This window comes from Esox lucius, chromosome 8, assembly GCF_011004845.1.
Source record: "Esox lucius isolate fEsoLuc1 chromosome 8, fEsoLuc1.pri, whole genome shotgun sequence".
Taxonomy (NCBI): Eukaryota; Metazoa; Chordata; class Actinopteri; order Esociformes; family Esocidae; genus Esox; species Esox lucius.
Window position 1 is genome coordinate 8990092 of NC_047576.1, and position 19151 is coordinate 9009242.

At 40.0% G+C, this 19151-nt stretch overlaps 2 protein-coding genes across 3 annotated transcripts; both read right to left on the reverse strand.

Annotated features, from left to right (window-relative positions):
* Positions 1–501: 501 nt before the first annotated feature.
* On the reverse strand, positions 502–13642 carry rab3b (RAB3B, member RAS oncogene family). 2 transcript variants are annotated; one of them, XM_010871386.4, is made up of 5 exons: positions 13376–13642; positions 12338–12562; positions 4897–5015; positions 4322–4446; positions 502–2981 (listed from the first exon to the last, which is right to left on the reverse strand). In XM_010871386.4, the coding sequence occupies exons 2-5, from the start codon at positions 12560–12562 to the stop codon at positions 2791–2793; spliced, it is 660 nt and encodes a 219-aa protein (XP_010869688.1). In that variant the 5' UTR covers positions 13376–13642; the 3' UTR covers positions 502–2790. The 2 variants fall into 2 exon arrangements, with proteins under 2 accessions (XP_010869688.1, XP_010869689.1); XM_010871387.4 differs by having other exon boundaries at positions 12338–12580.
* A 233-nt stretch (positions 13643–13875) lies between these two features.
* On the reverse strand, positions 13876–19150 carry atpaf1 (ATP synthase mitochondrial F1 complex assembly factor 1). The gene is made up of 9 exons (XM_010871385.3): positions 18897–19150; positions 17596–17704; positions 17397–17450; positions 17239–17301; positions 17100–17150; positions 16866–16913; positions 16265–16360; positions 16015–16122; positions 13876–15681 (listed from the first exon to the last, which is right to left on the reverse strand). Exons 1-9 carry the CDS (start codon positions 19118–19120, stop codon positions 15502–15504), a joined length of 933 nt encoding a protein of 310 aa, XP_010869687.1. The 5' UTR covers positions 19121–19150; the 3' UTR covers positions 13876–15501.
* Position 19151: the final 1 nt, after the last annotated feature.

Sequence of the window (19151 nt, forward strand, 5' to 3'; positions counted from 1 at the left end):
TGAGCATTTACCTCAACTCAGATAACATTTCACACCAAGCCTTTCAAAACAGACATTCTGTAGAGAAAAATACATCTGATGTTGTTTGATTTATTAGAATGAGTCCCCATTATTTCTGAAAGACATTAAAATAAATCTAACTGAAATTGTGAACTTTGTTGAACAATATAGCATTATTTATTTATTATAAGAGTTGGATGACTTTGGGACTTTAATGTAGGCCTAAATACAACTCGATGAATTAAGCAGTGTATTCAGTTGACCAAATGTTTTTTTACAACATTGCTGCAATGAAGGTATTAGAGGTGACCCAAAGTTATTCAGGGCTAAAGCCCAGTCCTAGAGACAAACAAGAAGAATGTGAAATAAATGGACATTTCTGAATTTACTGACATATTTAAAATTAGTAGCTTGTTTTTACCTAGGAACATCTTCACTTTTCTTGGCTTACAGACTTTTATAAAAGCCCATTCATTTTCATTTATATCAGTGAATTCAAGGAAAGATTTGGGTTTTTTAATATACTAAATTGCATCTATAATATACAAACATATACAACCTTTTGTAAATCACTTTGTGCTTTTCATTAGACAAGAAGTTTACTGTCACCAGTTTATGACTACATACATTGTCTATATTACTACCAATGATCAGCATATAAATTAATTCAGCAAACACCATTATAGATTATTCTATCATTTACATATTCACTTATAAAATAATTATATGAATACATTGTCAGCGTTATTGTAAATCTAACATTTCAATAAAAAATAAAAAATTAAATAGGCCTACACAGTGGGGAAGTTACACTAAAAACGTGCTACTTTGCGATACATAAAGTTTGAAGTATGTTTCACATTTTGTCATTAGACAATATTATTTGTTTTTAGCACAACATGTTTTCTATATTTTCTATAGTTTTTTTCTCATTTCACAAGTATTCTGAAGTTGGATTGACATAAAATGATTAAAAGACCACACGTCTGTCCATGAGATACATCGCACAAGTGAAGCCTCAATGACTGAACACACCGTAATGTCGTACACAATAGAAGATTACACATCTGTCCAAAATACAAGATACACAAATGCAACCTACCACTCAGTTATATCATGTACACAACAATAAAATGCTTGGTTCTCTAAACACACATCCATGAATTAACACTGTTAACATTGCAAGACAGCAACTACAAGATTATATTAGCTGAAGGAAAAAGAGTGGGCTTTCAATTCACATTTTTATTCCGTTAAGTACCACAGAACGTCGGAACACCCTGAAAATGGCATTGGCTTAGTTTTGGTGGTGCAGGACGTACAGGACATCTTGCTGTTTCTATCCCTGTGCTATTGTTATTAACCCTTCAAGAGACAGATACACTGTGTATTGTTCAATTATTGAAAAATCTAGGTGGCATATTAGGTTAGTTTGTCTTTTTGCTTTAGTGTTAAGACTGTAAAACAGCGGGATGGTTGAGCATTCTAGTCAAAACAATTCTGAACTTTAAGATTATGGCGCAATCACGGCTTACCTCCTCACCTGTGTAAATGGCTGTGGAGATCTGTTTCTTTGTGCAGTGGTCAAACCACATCTTAGAGTAGGGAGGCAGTGTTGTGCTTATCTGAATAACCTGCTAAAGGTTCCATGACCTCTAAACCAGCTGGAGGTCAAAGCTATGAGGGTGAAACAGAATGTTATAGTGGTAGTATTAGTGGCCAGTGCTAGAAAGGATCTGAGTACTGGCACCTCACTTTTTCTATTGATATTGCAGAGCTTCTGCACCTAAATACAGGGCACAGTCCCAGCACCAAATTGAGTACTGGCATGTTCTTAAGTCCAGGTCAAGCACTGGTAGCGGTTGCCTAGTGTAGTAGTAGTTAGAATAAATAGTGTTTATTGGTAGTGGGTCATCATGACTTGGATTGTATAAAGCAGGAATTCCCTAAACTGGGGAGGCACTGCAGGGGTTCACAGGCAGTGTTTTTTCTTAAAACATTTTCTATTCTTTTTTTACATTTTCATTTAACAGATGCTTTCATCCAGAGTGACTTAGGTACAAATACTGTATACAGTATTATTATATTTTTTAATATATTCATATATTACATTAACAGATTAAACTGAGTTTGTCAAGGGAGTAGTGAAATAGGTTCGCAGATTGTAAAACAGTACTAGATTATGATATTCTTCATCTATATGGTATGCATTGGCAACGCGGAGCCTGTGAGTTTCATAAGAATATTGGTATATAAACAGTACTCCGCCAATTCAATATTTGCATGCCCCCAAAATATTGTTTTGAATTAACTTGAATTCTAAAACTGTAAAGGGTTCTGTCTATTGCAACACAGAATTGCATAAAATTAGCTTTAAAACAGCAACATTTTAAACATTATTCCCACGACTTCGCACAGCCATGCACTACAGACTACATGGTTCTAACTTATTCAGGTTAACTACTGCAGTGTCCCTGACGAATTTGCTCATCAAAAAGGGTCCCTGACACCATGAAGTTCGGGAACCCCAGGTTTAGAGAGCAACCTTTGGAGAGAGGTTTGTGGAACAGTAGGAGAATAACAGCAGGGATAATTAAGTGTGGTATGGGAGAAGTTAGCGGCTCAAAAAAAAATAATCTAGTGCCTAATTCACACTGGAGGGGGAGCTCAAACCGCACTGTGCTGGCTCAGATATTTTCTTATCACACTGTCCTGTCCAGCACAGTTCCAGCAGCAACTAGGCCAGCTCGGTACGGCTCGGCATGGTTTGGCTTGGTTTGGCCCAATGAGTCAGGCACAAGTGCACTTCTGAGGTAGTTGGGGGGGCTTGTCGGTGAGTCTGGTGGTCTTGATGCCGGGGGCCATGGGAGGCTCCAGGTCCACTCTCTCTGACATCTTGACACAGATCATGTCGACCAGCCGCTCAAACACCTGACGGACATTAATGTTCTCCTTGGCGCTGGCCTCGTAGTACTCAAATCCTGCAAGGTCCGGAGCAATACAGCAAGGTAAGACATAGCTCTCAATAGTTGGTAGGACATGGCACGTGCAGCGTCATTATTGTGGGTTCAGTTACCACAGGGGGTAAGTAAGAAAGAGGGTGAAAATGTATTTCAAGATGACGGCATGTCACGTCTTGAGATATGTTGCTATTGGGCGAGGACAATAAAAGTCTGTTTTCTGCAATTCTACAAAACACGCTGCAATTTTTTTTAAAGCTTCCAAAAAATTTTAAATAAAAGAAATCTGCCAATGGATATACAAAATGTTGCCTGAAACAAAATATTTTAAATGAGGCACAACAACATTCTTTAAAATCAGGCACGACAAAATTCTTTAAAATCAGGCACGACAAAATTCTTAAAATATGACAAAAATACAGCTCCGGATGAAAAGTTGTAAAGGAAGGTTTTGAGTGAGGAACAGAAGCGTTCAATTTGCAGTGGTCTCTTAATTTTAACCCTTCTGTTCCTCACTCAAAACCTTCCTTTACAACTTTTCATTTTTCTCTTCATTTTTTCCGGAGCTGTATATTATATTGTCAACACAATATCAGCCATGCTAAGACTTGTTGATATGTTGCAATTAGACTGTAGCTTGTTCTCAGAATGTAATGTTTTGTTACCAGCTAATAAAATTAAACAGGGGACACAAATGTATGAGACAGACTGAAGAGTGCATTTATGTATAATCTATGTATATGTACTTAATATCAGTTTTAAATTTCAACACAAAGGGCAGTGTGTCCATTTCTCAGTGCTTTTGGCACCGGGGGTACTCGGAAGTGTGGTGTCCATCCCTAGTTCTTCCCTTGTTGGTTCTGAAGCTGGGAGGGCCATCAGAAGGATTAATCAAACGTGGGCCACAGGATAAAGGCCCTGGTTTTTCCCAGACCTCTGGGGGATCATCCTCCACACAGTTACAGCACCTTTTTTCATCATTCTGATGTTTGTTAATAAACATTCCTGTTATACATTTAAGTGATGTGTGGTTCCTGTTCTTTTTTTTCATGGCTTAAGAGCTGGGTTGTGAAAAACTCATAGAACCAAGTTCATTTGGACACATTCAATGCCACAGTTACCTCTCAGACCCAGGTCAAGGTAAAACAGTACATATTTGCGGAGCACACTTAAAAAGCTTCCTGCCATCAAATGAGCACTTGAATTGTTAAAAGAACAAAACAAAACAAAATCAGCTTGTTTGAATACTTTGATCGTTTTAGAGGGGCAACCACGGTTTTGCCCCGTCTGTTAGCTGGGACAATAAAACCACACCTACATTTCACAAGCCGTGAATATATTTGTCCCACCAGTCAACTCACCTAATTGGTCCGCCAGATGCCTCCCCTTCTCTGGGAGCACCACCCTTTCCTCGTCCATGTCACACTTGTTGCCCACCATGATGACCTGGGCATTATCCCACGAGTAGGTTTTTATCTGAGTAGCCCTGGAACACAAAAGTAACATACCCATCGGGAGCCTGGCTGGAGATGATTACACATTGGCAACAGCTCATGACTAATTGGTTCTCAGCCATGGAGAACTACTTTATTCACTGACCACCAAATGTAAGAGGCTGACTCACAGGAATGCAGCAGAAAACAGGTGGTCAAACGAGAAATAAGGGGAGAACCTTGAGTCATGAGGAGAAATGCATGGAAAAGACTTGACAGCAATGAAACCTGTAACCGTATACACGATGCCCCGGGCTTAAATGCTCACTCAGAAGTAGCTTGGATGCATATTTAAAATGCATGTAAAATACTGGCAATCTCGGCACATATACCCACATTCCCCCCAACTCATTGTCTTTTTCACCAGCGCGGAGCATTGAAAGGAGACAAAGGAAGCCATTTTAGAGACGTGAGCCTTGTGTCGGAGTCCGCGGCCCACTCACCAGTCCTGCACGGCATTGAAGGAGTCCTCATTGGTGATGTCGTACATGAGGATGAAGCCCATGGCTCCTCGGTAGTAAGCGGTGGTGATGGTGCGATACCTCTCCTGCCCCGCCGTGTCCTGGGGGGAGACATGGTCTTGTGCGTCATTCATACCGTTCATGTTCATGTTCATCAGAGACAGACATTCTTATTTAGGTGTCACGCTACAGTGACACAAAAACAAGACACTCATCACCACAACACGTGTGTGGGGAATTTGCCAATGCTACAGAATTAGCATTTCCTCTAGGCTTGTCAGTGATCATATCCATAAGGATCGCAGCAAACATAGTGGTGCCGCCAACAAAGATCTGTACTGATGGGCTGTGAAACCCAGGCAGGGACATTTCTGGGACCAACGTATGAGTCACACATCTCAGAGTAGGTCTGCAAATCTTGGATCAGCCATCTTCTTATCCATGTGATTTGTGCCATTGTAATCTAAAAGTCAAAACAGCCTTTTAATCAGCAGACGCCCTTTACCACTGGATAGAAAAAAACACTACTGACCTGTTGGCTCTTAGGTCAATGATTATGGAATTAAACTGATTGGCTAGATGGCAGCAGATTAACAAGGGACTGGAGATGCAGATTTAGCAAGGTCAAAACTCCTCACTTCATTTGAAGTAATTTAAGAATTGTATATATAGTTCTCTCTTTTCTAAGAATCAAATTTGCTTCAAGAACTGGCAAGGTCCCCATTATGGATTTTCAGCCATTATGGATTTAGCAGAAAACACATAATGCAGCAACTATTGACAAAGTTCACTCCAAGCAATATGCTTCAAGAACCACTCTAGTCATGGTCATCTCAATCAATCAATCAAACTGTGCTATAAATGTGCTACAATAAAATGCATTTAATTCTGCTTAACAAGACAATAAAATATGAAATTAATAAAGTAAAAAAGTAAAACATAATAAAAATAAAATAAAACATATACAAAACACTATACAAATGCATGGCTAAAAAGATACATTTTAATATCTTTCTTAAAAATGTCCATGGATTGGGAGGACCTCAGATCATCTGGCAAGCTGTTCCAGAGGACAGGACCATAATGGCTAAAAGCAGCTTCACAAAAATCATTTTTTCCTAACTGCCAGGACAACAAAAAGCCCAGTGCCAAAGGATCTAAGGCAATTTTAAATATATTCTAAAACTAATTGATAACCAAGGCGCAGATTTTAAAATGCTGTAGGTGTAATGTATGCTCTCCTTCTGGTCCTCGTTAACACTTGTGCTGCTGCTTTCTGAATCATTTGGAATTGGTTGATGTTTTTTGGTGGGAGAAGACCACGCATGAGAGCATTACAATAATCGAGTCAGCTGGTGATAAAAGCATACATCTGTCTGAAATCTTTCCAAATGAAAATCCCAAGGGTGACAGTTCTGACCGATTCAAGTTTGGTTCATATATTGATGTGAATTTACCACATAGTCTCACTAACCTAAATGTTCTAACACCAACATTTTGGCAAAACTTGGGTGAATGACGTTTTGTTAAGTAGAGCCAGTAAATACCAAATACCACCGATGGCTAAGGAAGGCAGAGAATCATTCATGTTACGGTTGCCGGGTTACAGAATGTAACTGTGAAAAAGAGCTGGCTGATGCTCACATTGATGAGACAAAGATGCTGATTGGAGTAAATAGCTCATGTTTATTTAAAATTCCATGACGTACATTTTCCCTCATTTTGAACGCAATCCTCTAAACCTAAACACAAGAGGCCACAGGTGACGGCAATCGGCTAATTACAGACTTGCAGGTAGTCAGCTCACAATTAAAGGGACATGTAACTCAACACCACCGCCCCTCCACCCAAAACATTTTTAAACGATAAAAAGATCAATACATTAGTGCAAAAGCTTTGAATAAGTAACATTTTATATACTTTCTAAATGTATTTACTACACAGAAGGATCCTACCCACTCCCCTCTGCCAAATCTCCCCTCTGCCAAAGGACTTCAAATAGGTAGGTTTCTGCTGAATCTGTTTTATGGAAATACACTAAATCCATATAATAACCTAAGGTTCATCCATGGCCATCCTATTGTCCAGAATAGCACCTCAGGGTTTCTGGAATAATGCCCCCAGGAGTTTCCAGCTGATCTTCTTCCGAGGTGTACCAATAGCATTGCCATCTGGCTCAATTAGCAACTTGGGCAACCAAACTACCACCCCACAAGGGCCGCTGGGCCCCCTCGCCCCCAACACCGGCATGTTCCCCCGGGCAACAAACCACTTGGTTTCCCTGCATCAGAACTCACAGCTCTCTCTCCAGAACTCCCGCCATGCTGTTTCACCTTAATCAGTCCAAGTCCATGACACCTCATCTTCCAACCTGGTCAGTCCGGACTACGCAACTTTGCCTTGCTGCTTTTTGCAAGGACCACACTGCACAGCTTCAGTAAAGAGAGAGGGAGGACCAGTCTCTGTGCCATTTGTTTTGTTTTCTTTGTGTTGATGCAGCCCTTAACACACAGGGCATAATCCATCTTTTGACAGATGGTGATCTTGGAATAAACAGGTTATTTATAAATATTAAAACCTAAATGAGATAGCAGTAGTCCCCTGACTGTGTACACAATCCTCCAACTAACTCAAGCACTTTAGAAGGCACAGCTCAAGATTAAACACAATCACTCTAATGTTCAAATAAACCAGCAATGCTTAAGGTGATATAATGAATGAACTGCAAAGCTATGATAAGGTAACATTTTATGACCTTATTTAAATGACCACACCAAAAAAAGGTGTCTCCTCAAAAAATTGTCTGTGTTGTCTCCCCGTCTAAATATAGAAATCTAATTTTGCACAAATCCTCATTTATTGCCGTTTGGCTGCCTCTGTGTCTGTCCATTCAGCAGATGTATGAGCAAAGACATGTAGAACATGGTGAAGCACATTGTCGGCATCTAATTAATCTATATTTTACATATATAAACATATGCTTGGTTGCTGCCTTTGACCAATCATATTGGTTTTTAAACTAACAGAAACACATTTAACCCTGAGTAGACAGTTTAACAAAGCATGCCACATCCCACTTTACTGTGACATTTGTCTGGATGTTTCAAGTATGTTCCATCATACTTGATTCCAAATATAATATTTTATCTTTCAAATATCATCTTTACTCTTTATTTATTTTTTTGGCGTGCCTGAAGTGGCAGATACGGAAAACTCGATTGGTCCATCAAACCATGCATTCTCAATCTTGCATGGATGAGGAATGACCCATTTTTCTTCTACAAAAAACATGGCTGATGAATCTTAGCAGTCACACTAAAAGCACTTTCATTTTGCTGTAGTGGAGCTTGATACCTGCACACACAGGGGTGGTTTTACTGTAGATTTGTAGCTAGGCTGTTGCTGCCAACATCAACAGCAACACAGCTGTTTTGAGTGTGAGTGTGCCGCCTTCTATTTTTACACCTCCAGCCCGACATTTAAGATTGAATCAATCAACGCTGATTACTGCTATCTGCTTATCCAAAACTGCAATCTAAACTGGCAGTGAAGCCTGCGCACCCCCACCCAGCCCCCACCCCCACCCGACTATCCTCTGTGCACCCTCTGTGGGTTCTACCCCATCACCCTAAGGGGTGACTTTAATTGCCTCAGAGGACCTCGCTGTTGGTGAGTAGTGTGAAGAGCTGCTGCCATGACGACCGTCATCGTCCAATGATGCAAGCTCACCAGAAGCTTTTATTTCCTATTTCTCTCCATAGGCCTTAAGGTTAACCACCGCTTGAGTCTCAATAATTATTAGAGACTTCAAAAAGACCAGCACAAATGTGTTTGATTCATCTGTGTGGGTCCTTGTTTGACTATACTTGTGATGCCCAAAAATCATGAAAAATATAGTAAAACAAGAAAAGGTGCCCACCAATGAAAAGGGCTAATTTCTGTGTGTGTGTGTTTGTGTGTGAGCGTAAATTACGTGTCGAGATGTTCACGACCATGATGGAGTGGTGGACTTTCATCATGTTTAGAAATGTTTCAAATAGAAGGTATTTATATTCTTAAAGGAATGTAACAGGCAGCTCAATTGTATGTATTGTTTTTTCTGGCTAATTGTCCTTTTAAACTAAACAATGTTTCACATCAGACATTGTCCAAAGCTTATCTGACTGGTCAAAAGATAATTCAGTGGAGGGAAACGGTATTAGGCTGCCTGTCCAAAGTAAGGGCTTTTACTAAAACTTCTCTCCTCAATGACCTGGAAACCCAAAGGTTATAGAGGTAGACGCTAGTAGACTGGTGCAGCATCTTCCACTCCCTGACAGCCAACTTTGACTATTTATACTTATATATGCTACCATGGAAGTGTTGTGAGATCTGCCACACACCCTTACAATCAGCTCTTCCTTTGTCAAATAAGAAAATCATACAAATATTTAAAACAATATTCCACTTATTGGTAATCAATCTACCCCAAACAACTTACAATTAAGGGAAAAGCAAATATTTGCCAATTTGTGCACACGGTCAAATCGAGATTTGGATTCCATGTTGAAACAAATCCATTCAAACTGGAGGCAGTTGCCACGATAAGTAATTAGGGATAACTGCCTTGCTCAGGGGCAGAATGACAGATTGTCACCTTGCCGGCTTGGGGTTTGAATCTAGTAACCTTTTGGTTACTCAGATGCTCAACCACTAGGCCATCTGCACCTACATTTCTCACTAGACAATGACATGAAGCTAGAGGTCTTACAATCTTCAGCCCATTTACATTAGCATCTAATGAAAGAGGACAAAATGTCATACTCCATTTTTTTAAAACCATCAATTTCTAAAAGCTTTTCAGACACTGAGCAGCAATCTGGTCAGCACTATGGCTTATTAAGAAAACGTTTTGCAGAAGGAATAAATGAACATTTGAACCAATTGGTTTTAAACTGAGGCACATGGTATCTGCGTGCTGTGAGAAGAATATGAAATGGGAGTCTGTCAGAATAGGCAGTGCCATGAATAGGACATATGTCTGATACAAGTTGGTTAGGCTCGTTAAGGTAATGCCAATAATCTTACTGCTCTGTTTCACAATGTTGTTTAGTCGGTTCTTTTCTTGCACTGAGGTTACCAAAACAGCAGATCAAATTAAAGGTTAAAATTGGCTGATTAAATGAGTGATAGAAGCCGGTCATCAGCATCTTGTCCACCCTGAGACTACAGAGTTTCCTTAGGAAGATGTGATTTCCCTTATCAAAAATGGCATTCACATAAGCTTAGAATTTAAATTTACAATCCAGTAGTACCCAGGTATTGGTATCAGTCAACAATCTCCACCGGGTCACCATTAATCAGAATCTGCATAGGTGTCAGGGAGTAGTTGGTGGAAGATGTGCTGATGAGGAAATCAGAGGATCAGTAGTTGGTGGAAGATGTGATGATGAGGTAATCAGAGGATCAGTAGTTGGTGGAAGATGTGATGATGAGGTAATCAGAGGATCAGTAGTTGGTGGAAGATGTGATGATGAGGTAATCAGAGGACCAGTAGTTGGTGGAAGATGTGTTGATGTGGTAATCAGAGGATCAGTCGTTGATGGAAGATGTGATGATGAGGTAATCAGAGGATCAGTAGTTGATGGAAGATGTGATGATGAGGTAATCAGAGGATCAGCTGTTGGTGGAAGATGTGATGATGAGGTAATCAGAGGATCAGTAGTTGGTGGAAGATGTGATGATGAGGTAATCAGAGGATCAGTAGTTGGTGGAAGATGTGATGATGAGGTAATCAGAGGATCAGTAGTTGGTGGAAGATGTGATGATGAGGTAATCAGAGGATCAGTAGTTGGTGGAAGATGTGATGATGAGGTAATCAGAGGATCAGTAGTTGGTGGAAGATGTGATGATGAGGTAATCAGAGGATCAGTAGTTGGTGGAAGATGTGATGATGAGGTAATCAGAGGATCAGTAGTTGGTGGAAGATGTGATGATGAGGTAATCAGAGGATCAGTAGTTGGTGGAAGATGTGATGATGAGGTAATCAGAGGATCAGTAGTTGGTGGAAGATGTGATGATGAGGTAATCAGAGGATCAGTAGTTGGTGGAAGATGTGATGATGAGGTAATCAGAGGATCAGTAGTTGGTGGAAGATGTGATGATGAGGTAATCAGAGGATCAGTAGTTGGTGGAAGATGTGATGATGAGGTAATCAGAGGATCAGTAGTTGGTGGAAGATGTGATGATGAGGTAATCAGAGGACCAGTAGTTGGTGGAAGATGTGATGATGTGGTAATCAGAGGATCAGTAGTTGGTGGAAGATGTGTTGATGAGGTAATCAGAGGATCAGTCGTTGATGGAAGATGTGATGATGAGGTAATCAGAGGATCAGCTGTTGGTGGAAGATGTGATGATGAGGTAATCAGAGGATCAGTAGTTGGTGTAAGATGTGATGATGAGGTAATCAGAGGATCAATAGCTGGAAGATGTGATGATGAGGTAATCAGAGGATCAATTTTAAATTTCAAATTGTGTTTCCAAAAAGTATTTGAACATACAAATTATATAAAATGTGATATGATCCCAGAGTTGCCTCTGTTTCTAAAACTAGTAAAAAGGCATCTTGGGGAGTAAATTATATATTTGTCCTCTTGCTCCGTTGTGCACTGGGGCCTCCCACTCCTCTTTCTGTTCTGGTTAGATACAGTTTGCATTGTTCTGTGAAGGGAGTGGTACCCAATGTTGTACAAGATCTTCAGTTTCTTGGTAATTTCTTGCATGGAATAGCCTTCATTTCTCAGAACAAGAATTGACTGATGGGTTTCAAAACAAAGTTCTTTGTTTCTGGCCGTGAGATACTCAACCAGTCTACAGCAGTCCAGTTTTATTGCTTCTTTAATCAGCAAAACAGTTTCAGCTGTGCTAACATAACTGCAAAAAGGCTTTCTAACAATCAATAAGCCTTTTAAAATGATAAACTTGGATTAGAAAACCCAACGTGCCATTGGAACACAAGACTGGTGGTTGCTGATAATGAGCCTCTGTAAGTCTATGTAGATATTCCATTAAAAATCTGCAGTTTCCAGGTACAATAGCCATTTACAACAATAACAATGTCTACACTGTATTTCTGATCAATTTGATGTTATTTTAATGGACAGACAATGCACTTTCCTTTCAAAAAAACAAGGACATTTCTAAGTGACCCCAAACTTTTGAAGTAGTAGTGTTTGTGTTCTTCGCCCATAAGAACATTACAAGTAATCAACAATTCTAAAGTAGCTGTTTTGGACAATGTGTTTGAAAATCCATAAAAACTCAGCAAAGCCTGGTACAGTAAATACTCAAAAACAAATGCATTTGAAACCAAGTCTGGTGTAAATGTAGTCGTTCAGGCATGAAAAGAGAATAGAATGGAATAGAAGGGTCAACTACAACTTACCCATATCTGAAGCTTGACCCGTTTATCGTTCCTGTAGACAGTCTTGACTTTAAAGTCGATGCCCACCGTGCTAACAAAAGAGTTGCTGAAAGAGTCGTCCGCATAGCGGAACAGAAAGCTAGTCTTGCCCACGCTGCTGTTGCCAATGATGAGGAGCTTGAACATGTAGTCAAAGTTCTGGTCCGAGCCATCCCTCTGCCCAAAGCGCTGGTCTGCCTTTGCCATCTGTGCCGTATTAAAACACTGTTAACGTGGGCAGACGGATGGGTGGATGAGTCACAGGAGGTTGGCGAGAAGTGGAGGATTGTTAAAGATACTATCATGTTCACTAGAGATTGAATGTCTTTAATAGGGTTATAATGCTGGATAGTGGAATGTCTGACAAGAGGATCTAATTCATTATCTACACACTTCAAACAATGGAGTGATTAGTGGAGACATCTAGACAGGCTTTCTCAGCAATGACATGACACTGCATGTAGGCCTATGACAGCTTAAGTGCAATAAAATTGCAAAAACATTGTTTTTTTTCTGTAACACACAACGGTGTTAACTGGAATTATTACTTGAATATATTATACAGTGACGTATTTAGTAGGCATGTGTTAGCACACTATGTACGTAGACAACATTTACAGTACAACTGTCGGGCATATAGAAAACAGGTTTGAACCGCAGGTGTGCTCCATTTTACTACCCCCTCCCCCCCCCTAAAAGGCTATTCAGGACTACAGCTATACAGCGTAAAGTGGAAGATTTATAAGATGGCATTTTCATTCAGAGAAACCGCAGACATCACATTTTCTGTACAGACTTGTGAAATATCAAATGAATGAATTGGTACCATCGTTATGCTTGAGGCACAGGTGTAGGATATGCAAATATCATTAGACACACGAGGGAATTTGTATTTGGTCATGTTATAATAGTCTGCCAGCTACTATCAGAAATTCAGTTAAGAATTAAATTCTAGCTGCCATTCTGAATTTAAACGAAAAGAATGCCACGGTAATATGACAAGACAAACAATTTCATTACCTCTTAATCTTCTGGGTGGTTCTCTTTTCTCGCCGTTGTGCTTTCGCTGGCTTGCCGACTGAACTGAATGTGCTGTAGGCTATGCACCTGACGAAGTCAACTCGTTGGCGTACGACTTCTTGATTATTAATATGAATAGAATTCTGTGTTAATGGTGAGATAGGATAACCTATCATATATGGCGGGCTCGAATTACCAGTTTTATAAAATCGTCAACGAAAAAATATGAACGAGTATCACACGTAGGGGAGAAGAGGGATGGTTGTACCTTTTTGCATTTTGGTCAATTACTCAAATGATTGTTTGAGCTATTTATTCTAAACCTGTGTGCTACACATTGGCATATTAATTATCAAATGTAATTAATTTAGCATACTACCCAGTTCAAATCAAATATTAGATACAACGGTCACAAATACAAAAGGAGTGAAATGCAACATTTTACCCCAGTGACAGAAACGTAACGGGAAAAAGACAATCATGGCGATCAAAAAATGGAAGAAAATCAAGTTCTTTATTGAGAACACAATGTTAATCTATAACAATTAGTGTGGCAATATATTTATTTTTTTATGCAATGAACTTACAATCTAAGCAACTTAATATTTGTGGTGTCAATGAGTGTGTGTGATCGGTTTCTGTGTGACAGCTGGACATGTTCATTACAAGTCCGTTGACAGTGGTACTATGATAGTCCTGGGATACATGATTGGTTGGCCTATAATTTGCATTCCCAGCACTGCATTTTCAGGGTTGTTACCACTTCCCCCGGACACTTGCAGACATCTGCTAGTGAGAATATTATCTACTCTGAATACACAGCCACAAACATCGGCAATCATTCTGCTAAGGGAGAACAATTTACACAGGCGACAATGTATTCCGTAAAGTAAAACTCGTTCAGAAAATTCCATTGTAAAACAGACATTTGCAGACAGTCAGTCCTTATAGGTTCAGAAGCCCATGTCTTTGAATGGCATTACAGAAACGTCCATGTCTTGAATATTAGCCTGCATGACTCATCCATGATATAGGCTACCAAGAAAAAATAAATAATTTTTTTGCCAGTTAACTGTGATGCATTTTAAATCCTTCCAATGCACTTAAACCTTTTGTTTACATTAAGCAACTAGTCTAGCCTCTATTCCAACAGAAAAGCATCTGTTTTCACAGCCTTACATACCGGGTTGTTATTTAGCTTATTATGAACGTGAAATATGTGATGTGAAATAACCTCATATACAACAGCTATCAGCCAATCAGCATTCAGAATTTGAACCACCCGGTTTAAAAAGAGACTGTACACCAACCTGTGGGTCGGCTTGCAGTTCAGAACAATTCTTTTTATATAATTTTGCATAACTACTACCCTGCATTGGAATTATTTGTGGGGTTTCGTGGATAAGAACAACATCCCGGTTGATCATTGATGGACAGCCTACAAAAAGTGGAAGCAGGTATGTGTGTGGAATTTATTTACTAGTGGGAGTGACCCTTTTAATGCATAAGTATACTGTATATAGAGTGGTAATGTTAAAGGGGCTTAAAGAAGCAGGCCCATAAATGTAATTACTGCAGGAGCCTGAAGTTAAGAATTTGATGGATTATCTCTAGATGCATTAATTAATTTTTGTTTTTGCGGGTAGCTATTTGTATGTCGAAACTAAATCTATATGGGTGGGTCATATGGTAGAAAAACCTGTCCTTCTGTCGATGGTCCTAAAAGCAGATGTAACCAACTCAGTCCCAGTTGCAGCTCCAAAAAAACCTGACCAGGATTGACTATGTACAGAATGTTGTTTTGCTTTGGAGCCTGGGTTCTGACAAGAAAAAGACTACCATCAAAGGTAAGGTTTGTACAAAAGAAAGATGGTCAGGGTGGGGTGAGGAAGAACATTTAAGGCATTCATAAGATTAAATAGCACTGATTAATTACATTATACGCGCAAGGATTTAGTATTAAGGGTGATGAATCTGCTCATCCAGGTCATAAGTCCCAAGTAAAGGAAATCATCCCTTATCCTTCGCAAATGCAAGAATGGGCTCCAAATAAATGACCATGTCCCCTGGAGATTCCAATCCCTTGTTGAGTTAGAACACAATTTCACAGTCCGACAATTCTTGATCTACTTCCCAGAGGTGAGAGCCGGGCTGACACCACTCTGTTCTAACTCAGCTATCACTGCCATGTGTTTGAAGTCAGCTGGTTTGTGGTTGAAGGTCTCCACCAATCGGAAGATTTCCTGCCGCTGGGTTCCATAGAAAAGCTGCACCTGATTGGCCAAACACTGAGCCAAATGCACAGTCTGCAAAATAAATGTTTTGTTTAAAACCTTCCCTGTACTGGGACCAAAACAAAAGTTAGGCTATTACGGGTTTTTACGATTTAATACACATTTACAAAAATAAGAGGGTCAAAACAATATGTACAGCACACTAATTACCATCACACTGCAGTTGTTATAATGGGTCAGTATGCCACTGCATATACACAAGCCCCACATTTGTAAAGGTTATGTTGAATGTGATGATTTGGCAGTTGGGCCCTTTTGCTGCTGCCCACTAACACAGCCTTTAAACAGTATCACAATGATGTGATGCAGTACTACATCAGGGGTGACCGCTCAGAAACAGCTTACCATGAACTTGGGGTCCATCTCGGCAGTCATGAGCACCACGCCCTTGTCCTCCTGCAGGTCCGAGTAGTGGTAGAGGATCAACTGACTGGGAGCGTGTTCCCCCATGGTCTGTGGAGCGGGTCACGTCAACACAAAGTCAACCTAAACTCACTGAGAAGATCGACCTAGGCCAGTACACAAATGGATTTGTATCCATATGAGAATCAATGGCATCGTTTTGGTGACCTTGAATGCAAAAGGGGAATTATACCTGGACATTGATGAGCGAGGTAAAATGGAGCTGGTGGCCTGACCACTGGCCCAGGAAGAACTCATAACCCTCCGCCTGAGGTAGAGCGTACAGGAACTACAGACACAATGTTACAATGTTAAACAGGGGCATAACTCATTGTTATAGAGGGAAGAAATACATTGTTATAGAGGGTCATAATATGTTTTTGTACAGGGAAGAGCTACTTATTACATCTCGGGCATTCAATTAAAAACATGGCAAATGTGAACTGTGACAGCCATAACATGTCTCAAAATAATTAAATGCGGGGATTCAATCATATCTCAATTGACTTGTCGGATTGATTCAATGGACATACATTATTCAGGTTGTGTTATGAGGGCATTGACTGGCCTAATGGACATTGGAAGCTTACGATTCTTTACTTCAACAATACTGCCGCCAAGTGGCCTTTTCGGGCATTTTACTCCTCATCTGATAAACCCATTTTTTATGGGCCTCACAAAGTGGAGGGGAAAAGATTTGCATGAATTTACACATCTAGCCATTGCAAACAGACTTCTCGCTTCTTTATGAAACATTTGAGCATACCACAGAACAGTTCCCGTGAGACGCTTACCACAGGGTTGGACTTGGCTCTGTTGAAAATCACTTCAAAACTGTGAGACTACAATAGAAGAAGGGTGCTTTTATTACAGGAGATTTTAAAAGGACAACACAACGTCAAACAATAAACGTTACACCAATGTAATTTTGCCAGCAGTACATGTTGCCGTGCTTGAGGCAACCTCATTTTGATGAGCCCAGCTTCAAGACATAGTTCAGCAATGGAACTGATGTTGAATTCACTTACTGGAATGACAGCACTTATAGTGTCCTTTGTTGAATAATACTGCCTCCATAGCTAAAAAAAAAAAAGAGAGCGTTAAAGAAAAACATTTATTTTATGAGTTCAAAATGAAAAGAATAAGCACTGACACAACATCGGGTACCTCTGAAATTTCCTCTCCTGACATATCCTGGATCAAGTCCAAGTTGAGAATAGATCCGAGGGTCTAGAAAACAAAGACATATCGAATGTGTTTACATAACGGTGGGAGATGGAGTTAGCACATGGGTTATGAACCAAGTCAGCTTCCTCTCTTCTCACCTTGTCTTTGGTGAATCTGCCAGAACCATCTGCTTGCTTTTCACGCTTCTCCAACTATGGAAATAGATTTGTTGACGCATATGAAATTGGTGTGATGCAAACACTGTTTATGCACATTGGCATGAAGATTGCAAAAGCAACAACTAGGCCTAGGTCCAACAGACTATGTTCAATATAACATCAGAACTCAGTAACATACCTCTTGCTCCATGACTTTGACAAACTCTGATTGTTTGGAGTGTCCGAGTGGTTCCTGTTTGACTTTATTCAGCTTCTCGAGCCGAGCATTGAACTCCTGAGGTTTGGCACTGTATACGAAAGGCACAATCAGAAAATTGACACTCAAGATAAACACCTTAGAGAATGACAATTGTTAATTTTGTGATCTCCAATTTAGCTCCAACTAGTAGTTTAAAGAACTGCTACTGTTTCATGCCTGGGTGTGTGACTTTTGTCTTATTATTAAAACTGTGTTCACTGGTTGAAAACTATTGCATTGAGGTCAAACAGTGCTACCCTTTTGATTAAGACAGTGTAGACTCATTGTTAGATACGGCTTAGAAAACCTATAGTACCTGAAACCAAGAATCATCGATCCTACTGTACACCTAGTCTCTTGAGGCCATACCTCAAGATTTTCATGCCTGATTAAAAGGTCTGGAGACATTTCAACAACAGTTTGAATGGAGCACAGACTTCTAGACCTGAGATTTAAATTTCAAGAAACCTCCCTCCATAAGCTTGTTGAAGGCACGGCTAAACACTGATACAAGAAAACATGGAGTAACATTTTAATTCTGCTTTGGTAGAAGTGCTGTTTTACCAAAATGCAGTCATTACTAAATACCCATTAAAACTCCTCTGGTTGAACACTGTACAGAAGAAAAGAGACATTTGGTAGTGTCTACATACTGTCAACAGCATGCATCCCACACCACGCGTGGCGTAAACTAACGGTCCTCCAAACAAAAATAAACTACTGTTACCCCAAAAGGCTGCCACCCTTGCAAAGTAAGGGAAACAGCTACTTCGAAGTCTTTACTGAAAGGCTAGCTGAGTAACTAGATAGCCGTTGAATACCGGCTATGACGTAGTTAAGCAAGCCTGGTTTATAGTTTATGTTGACTAAAATAGTCTAAGAGATTGTGGAAGGGTTATGGATTGTGGAGAAAAGGGAAATGCACTTTATGGACGTAAATACCCTCAAATTAAAGTCAATGTCTACACATACTTTTTTCATTCTATCATTTCAAATTCAGTGTCTGGAGTACAGAGCCAAAAGAAGAAGACTTGTGTCACTGCCAAAATACATAGGAAATGCAATGATTGTGGTAACACACTCCGATCCCATTGCACATGTTTATAGCAAGTCACTTCAATTCAGAAGACGAACATTAGCCAAGTAGGCAAGCACCTACTGCTATTGAAAATTATTGTTTTGTTGAGTTGGCAAGGTACCTAACGATGGCTAATATTTGCTGTCATTGACTTTGCGGTTACCTCCGTAGCTTCCTGATCTTCTCCTGATATTTATTATAATACGGATTTTCCTCCAGTTCCGGCTCTCTCACTTTCTTCACAGAAAATGCTCTAAACTGTGACGGCACCAGGCCTGGTATGAACGGTCGGATTCCAGTTGCCCTGACTGCTAGCATCCCACGGTACAAACAAGACATTTGCACCATGGCCGCAGCCATCTTTCCACCTTCTTCTTCGTGGTACATACATAAAGCTTCGTCAAGAAACAAAGTCAGC

Bases quoted from the DNA above. Each gene is read 5' to 3' on its own strand.
- rab3b (XM_010871386.4), bottom strand. From the start codon at position 12,562: ATGGCAAAGGCAGACCAGCGCTTTGGGCAGAGGGATGGCTCGGACCAG. The intron at 5,016-12,337 runs GTAAGTTGTAGT...GTCTCCCCCCAG, and splicing joins GGGTCAAGCTTCAGATATGG to GACACGGCGGGGCAGGAGAG. The intron at 2,982-4,321 runs GTGAGTTGACTG...CGGACCTTGCAG, and splicing joins GCATCTGGCGGACCAATTAG to GATTTGAGTACTACGAGGCC.
- atpaf1 (XM_010871385.3), bottom strand. From the start codon at position 19,120: ATGTACCACGAAGAAGAAGGTGGAAAGATGGCTGCGGCCATGGTGCAA. The intron at 17,451-17,595 runs GTATGTTACTGA...CTATTTCCATAG, and splicing joins TCAAAGTCATGGAGCAAGAG to TTGGAGAAGCGTGAAAAGCA. The intron at 16,123-16,264 runs GTATAATTCCCC...CCCGCTCCACAG, and splicing joins CCTCGCTCATCAATGTCCAG to ACCATGGGGGAACACGCTCC.